This window comes from Loxodonta africana, chromosome 7 (genome assembly GCF_030014295.1).
Source record: "Loxodonta africana isolate mLoxAfr1 chromosome 7, mLoxAfr1.hap2, whole genome shotgun sequence".
In the NCBI taxonomy this organism is placed as follows: domain Eukaryota; kingdom Metazoa; phylum Chordata; class Mammalia; order Proboscidea; family Elephantidae; genus Loxodonta; species Loxodonta africana.
Window position 1 is genome coordinate 13,510,294 of NC_087348.1, and position 11,495 is coordinate 13,521,788.

General features: G+C 44.7%; 2 protein-coding genes across 8 annotated transcripts in view; one reads left to right on the forward strand and one right to left on the reverse strand.

Moving 5' to 3' along the window:
- The window catches only part of CPSF7 (cleavage and polyadenylation specific factor 7), a 25,975-nt gene extending 19,421 nt beyond the window's left edge, over window positions 1–6,554 (forward strand). For all 5 annotated transcript variants that reach the window (XM_064287959.1, XM_064287962.1, XM_064287961.1 and 2 more), the window contains one exon: window positions 189–6,554. The gene's annotated coding sequence lies outside the window, so the exon portion shown is untranslated. The remainder of the gene's footprint in view (window positions 1–188) is intronic.
- Window positions 5,968–10,087, reverse strand: TMEM216 (transmembrane protein 216). 3 transcript variants are annotated; one of them, XM_010599122.3, is made up of 5 exons: window positions 9,974–10,087; window positions 9,268–9,369; window positions 8,674–8,766; window positions 6,352–6,553; window positions 5,968–6,076 (listed from the first exon to the last, which is right to left on the reverse strand). In XM_010599122.3, the coding sequence occupies exons 1-5, from the start codon at window positions 9,984–9,986 to the stop codon at window positions 6,061–6,063; spliced, it is 426 nt and encodes a 141-aa protein (XP_010597424.1). In that variant the 5' UTR covers window positions 9,987–10,087; the 3' UTR covers window positions 5,968–6,060. The 3 variants fall into 3 exon arrangements, with proteins under 3 accessions (XP_010597424.1, XP_010597422.1, XP_010597423.1); XM_010599120.3 differs by lacking the exon at window positions 5,968–6,076 and having other exon boundaries at window positions 6,138–6,553; XM_010599121.3 differs by lacking the exon at window positions 5,968–6,076 and having other exon boundaries at window positions 6,138–6,553; window positions 9,960–10,074.
- Window positions 10,088–11,495: the final 1,408 nt, after the last annotated feature.

Consider the following 11,495-nt stretch of genomic DNA (forward strand, 5'->3'; position numbering starts at 1 on the left):
TACTGCTTTTTCAGAACATCCCAGACAGTCCTGCTCCCTTCTGTCCCAGGCTTGCATGCTCCCTCACTGTCTACATCCCCTACTTCTTAGGTTGTAACCCTAGAAAATGCCGGTGTATTTTATATAAGCTGCGTTAATCAGAAAGTAACCTCTAATTTGTTTTCTTTCTTCTGATGTTCTCGTTGCAGGAATCTGGTTGGAAGCAAAATTTTTTTTAATGGACTTGCATCTCCTCACCTCGATCAGGACTGAAGGACGGAGGCCGCTCCACCCCTTCCCCTTCTTCCAAGCCCCTAACTCCTTCCAGACACCCAAGGAATACCCTCTGCCCCACAGGATTGAAGTTTGCTTGGCAGCCCTCCCAACCCCACACCTTATATTTGCCAGGGGAAAGAACCTAAAGACTTTGTGTGGTTGGGAGGGGTGGCAGACAGGAAGAAAACGTGTCCGGGCCCCTGGTCTTCATAGAGAATGGTGCTTTGTCCAAGGAAATGTAGTTTCTGATTCTCCAGGAACATTTCAGTGGTGAGGCTGATGGGAAGGCTTCCTTCCCAGAGAAAATCGATCCTTCATGTGTGGTCTAGGAGAGTGACTGGGTGTGCCAAAATACGTCCAGAGTCCTGCCCTCAGCACTAGATTTGATGGGGCCAAGAGGGTCCAAACCCCTTGCTAACATACCACTTCTGTTTAACTCTTTACCCTCCCAGCCCTTGGAGGGACCATGAGAACAGAAATTACCTGATGAAAAGCTATTTCTGTTCTTGCTTTTCCCTCTCACATATTGATGGTTTATTTCCCTGACCTCCCAGAGGGCTGAACTCTTGCAACTCCCTGCCACCCAGCCTCCTCCATGGACTTGCCCTCCTAAACAGAGAAGGCCTGTGAAGTTGCTTTCTGCTGGGGAGCCTGGCAGAGCCAGTTAACACTCTGCTGCTTAGTGTTTGGTTTCCTCCTGCAATAACCAGCTCTATTAGCTAGTCCCTTTCCTTGGGGCTTTTCCATTTCACACACGGAGCCCTCGTCCCCAAAAGGCTGCTTCCTTGTTTTAGAGGAAGGTACTGCCACTGGGAGATGGGAACATCAGGACCTCAGCAACGAAGAACCTTTATGATGTACCAGGAGTGGGGAAGGAGGCAAGTTGGGCAGGATATGGCCTACTTCCATAGGCTTTTCTTTTTCAGGTTCGAGGTAAGCATGGGCTTGCATCTCCTAGGTACATACTTTTACTTATTGTGATTATGGGATAACCTGGCACTTGGAGGCAAGTAAAGTCACAAATTTGGTGTCTCTACACCTTTTGACTTTTGACTTAATAGCGCCCCTTGCCCTGCCTGGAGGTACTTCTGCCTCTGATAAGGAGCAAGGAAGAAGTGGAACCTGACTTGAATGAACTCAGCTCAGAGTTCTAAGGACCACCACTCTGGGGGCCGTTTTCTACACAGGCAAATGGAATTGCTTTTCCCTTAACATCCAAATTGTGATGTGGTTGCTGCTGAAGGAAGAAGCAACAACAGGGTCCTACAGAACCCGCGGGGTGATGCTACTGCTGCATGCCTCTGAGGGAATATGACATCTAACGTGAGACCAGATGTGGCACATGAGACGTAGGGTCACTGCAGAGAGACCCTTTTGGCTCGGGGGAGAGACTGGATTGAGCCCTTCCTCTGTTCCCAGTATGTTCTGACACAGCCCTCAGTCAGTCACTGAGGGATCCCCCAGGGTTGGAGAGGCACATTCCCTTGGGACAGAGGCTACAGGTGGTAGCTTTTTTCCTGTTCCGCAACCCCACCCCGACCTCCACTTCGGAACACGGCACCCTGCCCATCCAGCCAAGTGTTAAGATGTGCTCATCCCTGCGAGCAGCTCGGGTGTCTTTTTAAAATGTAGAGAAAACCAAGTAAGGTGACAGTTTAAGGAAAAAATATATAGAATACCAGAAAAGCCGTTTACCTGGAGATTTTTTCTCCCCATTTTTTGTTTTGTTTTTACTCATGACATAATTTTTAGTTTTATTTCCTGATAGCAAAAGGGAAAAAAAAAAAAACCCAACCCTGAAAAAGGCCAAGGCCCCGTCCCCCTGTTGTCGGTGATTTGTCTTTCTGATAGGTTGAAAATTGTGTAATAAACTTGATGACGCTGTCAATCTTTTATACCGCATTATTTTTTTTCCTTTTGTAACAATATTTTTTAAATAATAAATGGGGTGTGAGCTACTTTATGGATTCTGCATTGAATAGATTTGTTGAGGTGAGCTGGAATCAACTCATGACAGCGGGTTTAGTTTTTTTTTTGTTTACGGGGCAAGGGCTGATGTAGTGGCTGCAAGATGGGAGTGAAACCCTGAGTTCTTAGCTGGAGCTGTGTGTCAGGCAGTGAGTGTCGCAGCCTGTAGTAAGCCTTCCAGGAGACCTCTAATGCAAACCTTTGGAGGTGCCCTAGGAGGTTCAGCTTTTTTTCCTTAGCTATCTAAACAGCCTGGTTAAAAAAACTTCCCTTTACCCTTCGAGATTCCTATGACTTACTCTCAGAGCAAAGTTCTACCTTGTACAGTTCAGTTTTGCTATCATCAAGGAAGAAAATCCTGATAGGAGTTAGAAGACCTGAGTGCTACTGCCTAGTTCCACCATCCGTCTTTCTAACCATGGGCAAGTGATGCAACCTCACGGTCAGTTCATCTGTAAAGTGAAAATAATAGCTCTTCTGCCTTCCTCACGGAATGTTTTAAGGATCAGAGGTAACAAATAGCAACATGTTTTGTAAACTGAACGGCTATGTAAATATGAGAAGTACTGATAAGAAAGCTTAGTACAAGTGTTTTCCAGGGCAGTCTCTTTGGGGTTCCAGAAAAGCCCCTGGCTTTTTGAAGAGCCAGGTGAACAAGAGGGTTAGATGATAAGATACGAGCCAGGGACCAGAAGATGTGTACTGGGGCTAAAAAGGCAAGAGCAGTATAAGATGACATAGCTGTTACTGGAGGAGAGGGTCTGATGATGTGACACTTAAAGGGAGGGAGGAAAAAATAGGTGGAGTGCATTTTCAGAACTAATGTTCGAGTTGAGGTCCATAGTCACCTGCATCTCGGTTATATTCCACGCTTGCTAAAATCCCTGTTCCTGGGCTGAATCAATCTCTACTTAAGCCTAGGAATCTACCTTTTTATGACCCAGATGATCTTTGTAAGCTGACATATGAGGAATGCTAGTTTAGACAGAGAAACAAATATTTTGATTTGATCTAACCAGTTCCATGGTGGTGTAGAAAATGAGTGAACGTTGGGTTACCTAGTCTAGGTTCTAATCTCGACTCTATTTCTATGCTGAATGGTCTTAGATACATCATGTCTGAGTCAATTTCCTTCCGCCTCATAGGATCATGGTATGGATTAAATCACTCTGCCTGGCACTGGATGAATACAGTCCCTGACTTATGATGGGGTTCCATTCTGACAACCCCGTGGTAAGTCAGTTCTGAGATACGTTGAATACCTTTTTTTTTTAGTTTTCATTATTATTGCCTGTTATACAGCAGTGTTTTGAACAGTAAATCGTAACGTTGAGCATCTGCAAGTGAACATGTGAGAATGGCAACATCAGCAAATTAAGCACAGCAACATGGTATGTAGTACTTATTACTAACTATAAAAAAAACTATAAGATGTATCAAAAACAAAACCAGATTCCTCTCCTACAAACGGTGTTAGGGAATGAGTTGTGCCCCCGAAAATAATGTTGAATTCCTGGCCCTTGTACCTGTGGATGTCCTGTTTGGAAATAGGGTTTTCTTTGGTTATGTTAATAAGGCCATACCAGAGTAAGGTGGGTCCTAAACCTAATCACTCCTGAGCTATAAAAACAGCAGAACACAAACACCTGTGGTGGTGGGAGAGGGGAAACACAATGGAGACAGATGCATTTACAGGCCAGATATGCCAAGGATTGCTGGCAGTTACTAGAATTTAAAATAGACACAGAAGGACCTCCCTCTAGAACCAAACCCCGAATTCACACATTAACCCTGAAATACTAACTGCATTGATTTCCATCCTCCGCTGCCTCAGTATCTGTTTTATGACGTTCTCTCTGGTGTAACTAACTGCATCCACGAAGGGGGCTCCAGCAAGTATCAGAAACAGACATTTATGGAGCCACCCACAGGAAGCACAATGCACTAAGCTTCCACATAAGCAAATGAGACGACTGCTAATCATATCTTCATTTTTAACTATTCATCTTCAAGTGGTATCTGTTGAGAAAAGAATTTAAATAAGCTAGACTGAGACTCGTTAAGGCAAGGTTTCAAGCTCCAACTGAGTAACTAGCTGTCAGATGCTATTTTACTTCCTCATTTCTAAGCCTGTGAAGTAGGGGGTTAAACTTAGTTGATAGCTAAGGTCCCTTTGAACTCTTAACGTTTAGATTTTATAAACCACCTTTAAACTTCCAACTGGGTCTCCCATTCATTTATCTGTGTTTCTGGGAAGGTGACCTTAACCACTGAGCCTCTAAATGAAATGAGAGGGTTTGGAGAATGGGTTCCTCTCCAGCTGGATGCCAGTGATCAAATCAGTGTGTAAAGCAGCAAAATATCAGGTATTAGTGGGATTTGTGATTGAAATACCAGAGTTCCTATTGGATTTTTTGTTACTTCATGTTTGATTAGACTTGTCTATGAAATATTTAGACAGACCCCCAAGGATGACTAGGAAGCAAAGGCACAGTAACGTCAGAAAATAAGAAAAAGCGCAAGTGCTTTGGATGGTGGAGACCTTCACTGGATGAGAATGAGTCTAATCACAGAAAATAAGCAGTGATAAAAACCCACACAGAATGATGAAAGATGAATTACTTTTTACTCTGAGTAGAAGCAGACAGCCTAAGATTCATCTGACAGCAGAGAGAAGGCTTATATGGCTCGAGGTTTCTCCTAAAGGGGATTCTGCCATGACTGCTGGTGGCTTCCTGGGGCTAAAAAACAAGTGACCACCTACCGAGCAAGGCGAGGGACAGCTTTAAAGATGGTTACTTGGAGAAGAAAATAGATAATCATCTAAGGCAACACTTCTCCAGCTTAAAAAAAAAAAAAAAACTACATCCCCCTTTTATGTTAACTTGAAATTTTAAAAGAAATATAAATTTAAAAATGTGACTAAAAATAGCCAAAATCTGATAAGTTTAGAATATGCTTCCAATTACACAAGCCACCTTGAAAAGGAGCTGACAATTTCTCTATAAAGAAATGAGAGAGAAGACACTGACATTGGGGAAGAGGTGGAGGCCGTAAGCAGACTTTTGCAGAACGACAGACCCGAAGAAGATACGGAGGTTGGCTGTGCTTTTATGCGTTAGTTCGGGCTGCAGCCTGGAGAAAAAAAAGTTACCTTGATCACTGCCCTTCTGTGTCTATACTGTGTAACCAGCCCCAACCTGAGAACAAACTGCTGCCAGTCTCTACCCTCTCTTGGAGTGGATGAGATTCTAGGGAACAGAGCCATAAGGAAAAGGCTGCAACCCCCACAACAGAAAATACGTATTTATTATAAAATAGTTTGTTTCATGATGAGAGTAGAAAAATAACACTATATCACCTACTAAAAAAGTTCTGGAGCTCAGTCTCTGAGGACTGGGACAAGAGGCTGTTGATACACTCTGGGAGCACACCATCGTGAGGCTCTCCGTGCTGACACGGAACAGGTCTGGCACAGCACGTACGGGGAGCATGTGGCTTAGGTTCTGCTGGAAGCGTGAGGAGCCCATATGGTTCACACAAGATGCTCTGGCCACAGTGGTCAAAGAGGAGACCTTGAGGTCAGCAGGGAACTGGTTCTGAGAAGGGCCAGGATGGGGATAACCTTGCCCATCCCTATACCAGAGTATAGAAGAGTCTGCTGATGGTCCTGGTTTAGAAGATGGTGCCCAGTGGCCTTATGCTTGGTTTGCTGCTCAAATGTCTGTGTTGAGGAAAAGCAGCCTTTCCCAGGACAACTTGACCCACCAATTCCCATGGTACCGGAAGTATGTGTGGTGTCAGCCCATGAGGGCTGCTGGCTGAAATTTTTGTACTTCAAATCCTGTCCATACTGATGACAGAAAGAAAGAAACAAAATGTTAAAAGACCAGTGGAAAAAAAAACAACTGGCCGGAGCTGTTCTAAGTTCCACATCTTTTGGCCCCCAAGAACATCTTCCCTAAGCAGGTTAACCATCTGAGTGAGAAAGGCAGTCCCATAGACATCACTTTGCCCCTTAAAAGCTGTCTAGACCCCTCAGGCTTCAGAAGTACAATGGATCCCCCTCTGGGATGGGATAGGAACCTAACCCTCAGAGGACAGGAAATGGACCCTCCGCAGCAGTACCTGGAGAGAGCAGCCAGGGTGAGCACCTCAAGCAGCAGCTCTGAGCCACAGAAGAAGAGCAAGATGCCATTCATGATGGCTTCCAGGCGGAGCACATAGGTCTGCAGCAGCAGGTAATAGGAGGCCATCGTGGCTGATGGGAAAGTCAAGGCCACGCTAATACCAAGTGGCATCTTTCGTTGGCAGAGGTTTCCCTTTGTACCTGTCAGATAGAGCCCATGGAGTTACCTCCAGGTGGCCTGCTTTCCCTGGCCTTAGAGGAAAGGTGGGTGGGGGGCGTGATGGACTGGCAAGGCAGAGAGAAATGATCCTAGTGGGGATGTGGAGATTTATAAATGGGGTCCCACTGTACTAAACTAGCAGCTTTGTGGGAGTTACAGGATTGGAATCATTCCCTCCAAAGGTCCTGCTTCCAGTCTGGCTCCCACTCAAGGGACAATGGGATCTTTATTTAGGAAAAAACTTTTTTTTTAATTTTTATTTAAATTATAAAAATAGTACATATATGAGGGGGTTAGAAGCTGGCAAAATGGACACGAAGAGCGGAGGGAGAAAGGCTGTCTCATTAGGGGGAGAGTAATTGGGAGTATGTAGCAAGGTGTATATAAGTTTTTATGTGAGAGACTGACTTGATTTGTAACCTTTCACTTAAAGCACAATAAAAATTATATAAAAAAATAGTACATATATCACTGACAAATTTTTCATAGAAAATACAGGTCGTGAAAGGCCTCCATAATTCCACCCCCTGGAGACAGCCATTATTACACAACAAAGTATATTATTCAGATTTTTAATATGCTTATACTCACATATTACTATTTCTTATTATAAAAATAGAATCACTCTACATACTGTTTTGCAACTTAATTTTTCCCAGTTAATGTAAGTTAGACATTTTTCCACGTACATTCCTACCTCATTCTTTTTTAATAGCTATGTACAACTCTATTACAATCAATAGCATAATTTATTTAACTAATCCTATATTGATTTTTTTGATGTTTAGGTTGTTTCTAATGTTTTGATGTTACAAAATATACGGCAATAAAGATTCTCATAGAGATATCTCTGCACATCTGTGGAAGAGTGTTTGTGTTTTATTCAGTTGTAGAAGTAAAATTATTGTATCTAAGAATATTAATTTTACATGGTAATAACTATTACCAAAAAGGCTGTACAAATTTCTACTCCCACCTGTTAAAAAAAACTCATTGCAGTCAAATCAGTTCCAACTCATAGTGACCCTGTAGGACAGAGTAGAAATGCCTCATAGGGTTTCCAAGGAGTACCTCGTGGATTCGAATTGCAGACCGTTTGGTTACCAGCCGAACTCTTAACCACTACGCCACCAGGGTTTCCTCTATTCCCATGAGAGTGTATGAAAATACTTTTTGCCCACAACCTCCCTAATACTGGGTATTATAAATCTTTTTAATATGATGAGTGCAAAATGTTACCTTGTTTCAATTTGCTTTTTATTAGTGAGTTTGGGCATCTATAATTAGTCTTATTGGAATTGCCTATTAGAGGAGCCCTGGTACAGTGGTTAAGGCATTCGGCTGTTAACTGAAAGGTTTGCGGTTTGAACCCACCCACCGCTCCACGGGAGAAAGACATGGCAGTCTGCTTCCGCAAAGATTTACAGCCTTGGAAACCATATGGGGCAGCTCTACTCTGTTCTGTAGAGTCGCTCTGAGTCGGAATTGACTCAATAGCAATGGGTTTGGGTTTTTTGTGTGATCCCTCACCAGTTTTTAGAATTAGGTTGTCTTTTCCTTAGTGATTTATTTATAAGCATTCTTCATCCTTTGTCACGTGTGTTGCAGATATTTTTTCCTCAGTTTATGCATGCTTTAAAACTGTTTTTCAGGGATGAGATATTCTTAGCAATAAAGGATTTGCTCTGAATTTCTGAGGATATAAAACTTGTCCGAAAAAGATCCTTATTCAGAAAGTAAAGGGGATCTTACTTAGTATTGATCTGTGAAGGCATATAATGCCCTGGACATGGTGTTACAACCAGATCTATTCTCCCAAAGCCAACCAAGAAGAGAAACCTGGCACTTTTATAGTAGGCAGTTAGGAGGCAGTTATCTAATATCTCTTTCTACTGCCTACTTCTAGCCCTTCAGAGTAAGACAGGTAAAACTTGATCCAAAATATTTAGGCAGCTTAAAATGTCAGAGAGGAAGTAATGGGATATACCCCCAGATTCAATCTCTGGTTGTGAGCCTAGGTTATGTACTTTTTCTTGTTAATCAAGTTACAGATACCAACTCATCTCATAAGGAATGGAAATATTCTCTGGACAACACTCACCAAAAAACAGCCGAATAACTTCAATTCCAAGATAAACAAGGAGCATCACCACATCCAGTACTAGGTTGGCTGTTGGATATGGTAATAGGAGACCTGCCAACAGGAAAGCCAAAGTTACAAACAATACCAAACAGCACCCACAAGAACTGTCACACACTTGGAAATACAGAGAACATGAGTCTTTTCAGCTTTCCATGAACTAGTTAGTGAAATGTGGGCATTCTCACAGCTGTGGGTATGTTAACTCAGTGTGATTATGTCTGTCAGAGGAAGGCTCGTTATTACAAAAGTCCAGAAAGCCTGTGGAGACTGCACTCTGTAAGCTGATCTGATGTGGATGGGTCCACAGGCTGCTGAATCATGTCTGAGGGTCACCACAGGACTTAAAGTGGCGTTCAGCAAAAAGAGGTAATGGGGGAAGAGTCAGAATGGAGAAGACCACGTTTTCCAAACTCAAGATATTCTTGTTGAGGGGCTTCCTACTCAATCACTCTCAAGGAGGCCCTGGGTGGTGGGGACAAAAAGGAATGAAAAACGAGAAGGCTCTTGGTGGGAGTTGGTTCTGGGGTGAAGTGGTCAAGTGCCAAGCCTTACCTTTATAAAGAAATATGAAGAGTTCCAGCAGAAAATAGGTAGCATAATACCAGCCATTTAGAAAGAACAGGATTTCCAGAGTCGTGGAGGACAAGCGTTTACCTGAAAGATGAGCACAGAGGAGAAGGATGGGCGGGGGACAGCTCAATCTGTTTCTTACATGGCTCTGTGTCTAACTTGGAAAAAAAACACGGGATCGCTGCTGATGGGAAGGACCACTTGGAGCACTTCTGATTGCTGATAACGAGATGGCAGGGAATAGGGAGTGGGACGGGAGGGCGCTTCCTTCACTCTTCTTTTCTCCCTGGAATCACCGCCAAACTCAGCTCAGTTTTTTGCTTTCGGGAGTGAAAATCAAAAGGAGCCTCAGAGGATATTACAGTTGAAAGGCGCCTCTAAGATCTAACCTCCACACTATTCGGGAGGAGACGCTGAGGCGCACAGCCCAGCACTGGCCTGTTCGAGATCACACTGTGAATTACTGAGCCAACCTAGAGCAGCCCAATCCGAGGATCTGGGGTATTTGAGACCCACAGCTTGAGGCCTTCAGGTGGGGTGTGACTGCGAAACCCCGCTTTGGACATATGAGGAGCGACGTCCCTAACACTCTAGAGCAGAGGGTTTAGGCCGAGCCCTGGGAGAAGAGGGGAGGGCGGAGGAACGGAAGGAATAGGGACCAGCGACTCACACACCTCCGGGGTCTCACCTCGCGGCGCCATCTTCAGTCCCCATGGAAACTGCGTAAGCGGCAGGAGCCGCTCCCGGGGCAGCGAGGCGCGGCCGGAAGCGGGGGACGGAGCGGCCCTGGCTGGCTCCTCTGCCAGCCCGCCGTACTCTATGGTTGCCGGGGGCGGGCGTCTAGGTGCGGTCGGCGCATGCGCCGGGTCGAGGCCCGCGAACGACGCGAGGGCCGAGCTCGGCCGGTAAAGTGTCACCGAGGACAGCGACCGCCGGCGAAGGCGTCATCCGCAGGGCCCGAGGGACAGGGGCAGCTCTCGCCCCCAACTCCCCACGGGTTACAGTGCGTTGGGCTGAAGTGGCCACTTGTGACAATGTGGCCTGAGGATTGGCAAACAGGCCCTCGCCCCGCAGTTCCCTTTGCTAACAAACGCTGGAGGGCTGAGAGACTGCGCGGAGATGCTCTGTCCTGAAGTCACTGGACCAACACTCCAGTTTGATATTTAAACAAATTAAGTGTATTGAAGGCATGAACCCCGGGAGAGCATGCGTTCAGTTTGGCTGTAACGGTATGCTCTGCCTTACAGGCAAAACAGATTCAACGAGTGAGTGGACACGACAATTTCACATCAAAGCAATGGCGGGAAAGGAGGTGAGATTTACAAGGGTGCCAATTAACCGAAACTTTCTTTACATCCGTTTCTAGTCTGATACAGATCTCTCATGCTTGGTAACAATTTAACTAAGGCAATACTCCTAAAATGAAAAGTATAACAATTTCGACATGAAAGTGTAGTGATAGACCGGGCCAACTTAATTAGGATCTTTGGATACAGAGCTGACCATTAGTTAGGAAACTAAATAAACTGCTGATTCAGCTGAGAGAAAAGAGATAATGTCTAGGTGCTTGCTAGGGAACGTCTTTAAGGTAGTTAAAACAACGTATTTATCTGGCGGCGCTCATTTATTTTAACAACTCAATGGAGCTTTTTCTAAGGCCCGCTGCGGGAACACTCTTTACATAACAACCACCCCTGAGCTTTGTTTTTCAAACAGCAACTTTGACAGAAGCTGAATCAGGAGTGTAGAAGTAAAGCCCTCAATTTAATTTCTGAATGGAGCGCTTAATTTTAGATCTGAAATCTCCCCGATTAGATCTATCAGCACCTCGAAATGTGAAAGTTCCTTAGACAGGGTTTAGCATTGGTCTTTGGTGCGGCAGGATTATGTGCCAGGTGGTCAGAAGACAACGGGAGGAGTGGGAACTAGAGCCTCTTTCAAGGAACACAAATAAATAACATGTGAAGAGAAAATCGACTGCCATGTGACCCATAAGGTGCAGTGGGAGTTGAAAGGCAGAGTATTCCCAGGTGGGGATTGAAGGAATTTTATGAGATGGCTTGTGAGCTGTGTTTTGCAGCCTGACTATGATTTGGAGCTGTAAGAATGGGTTGCTGCAGTAATTCTGGGTAACAGGCTTTGAGTGGACTCAGGCTGACTTGGCTGTTGGCCTGTTGCCAGTCAGGGTCTGGCAGGAAACAACAGTGGCA

Coding starts and splice junctions, on each gene's coding strand:
- TMEM216 (XM_010599120.3), bottom strand. Junction 8,767..9,267: donor CTTCATATTTCTTTATAAAG/GTAAGGCTTGGC, acceptor TCCTGTTGGCAG/GTCTCCTATTACCATATCCA. Junction 6,554..8,673: donor AGTTATTCGGCTGTTTTTTG/GTGAGTGTTGTC, acceptor TCTATCTGACAG/GTACAAAGGGAAACCTCTGC.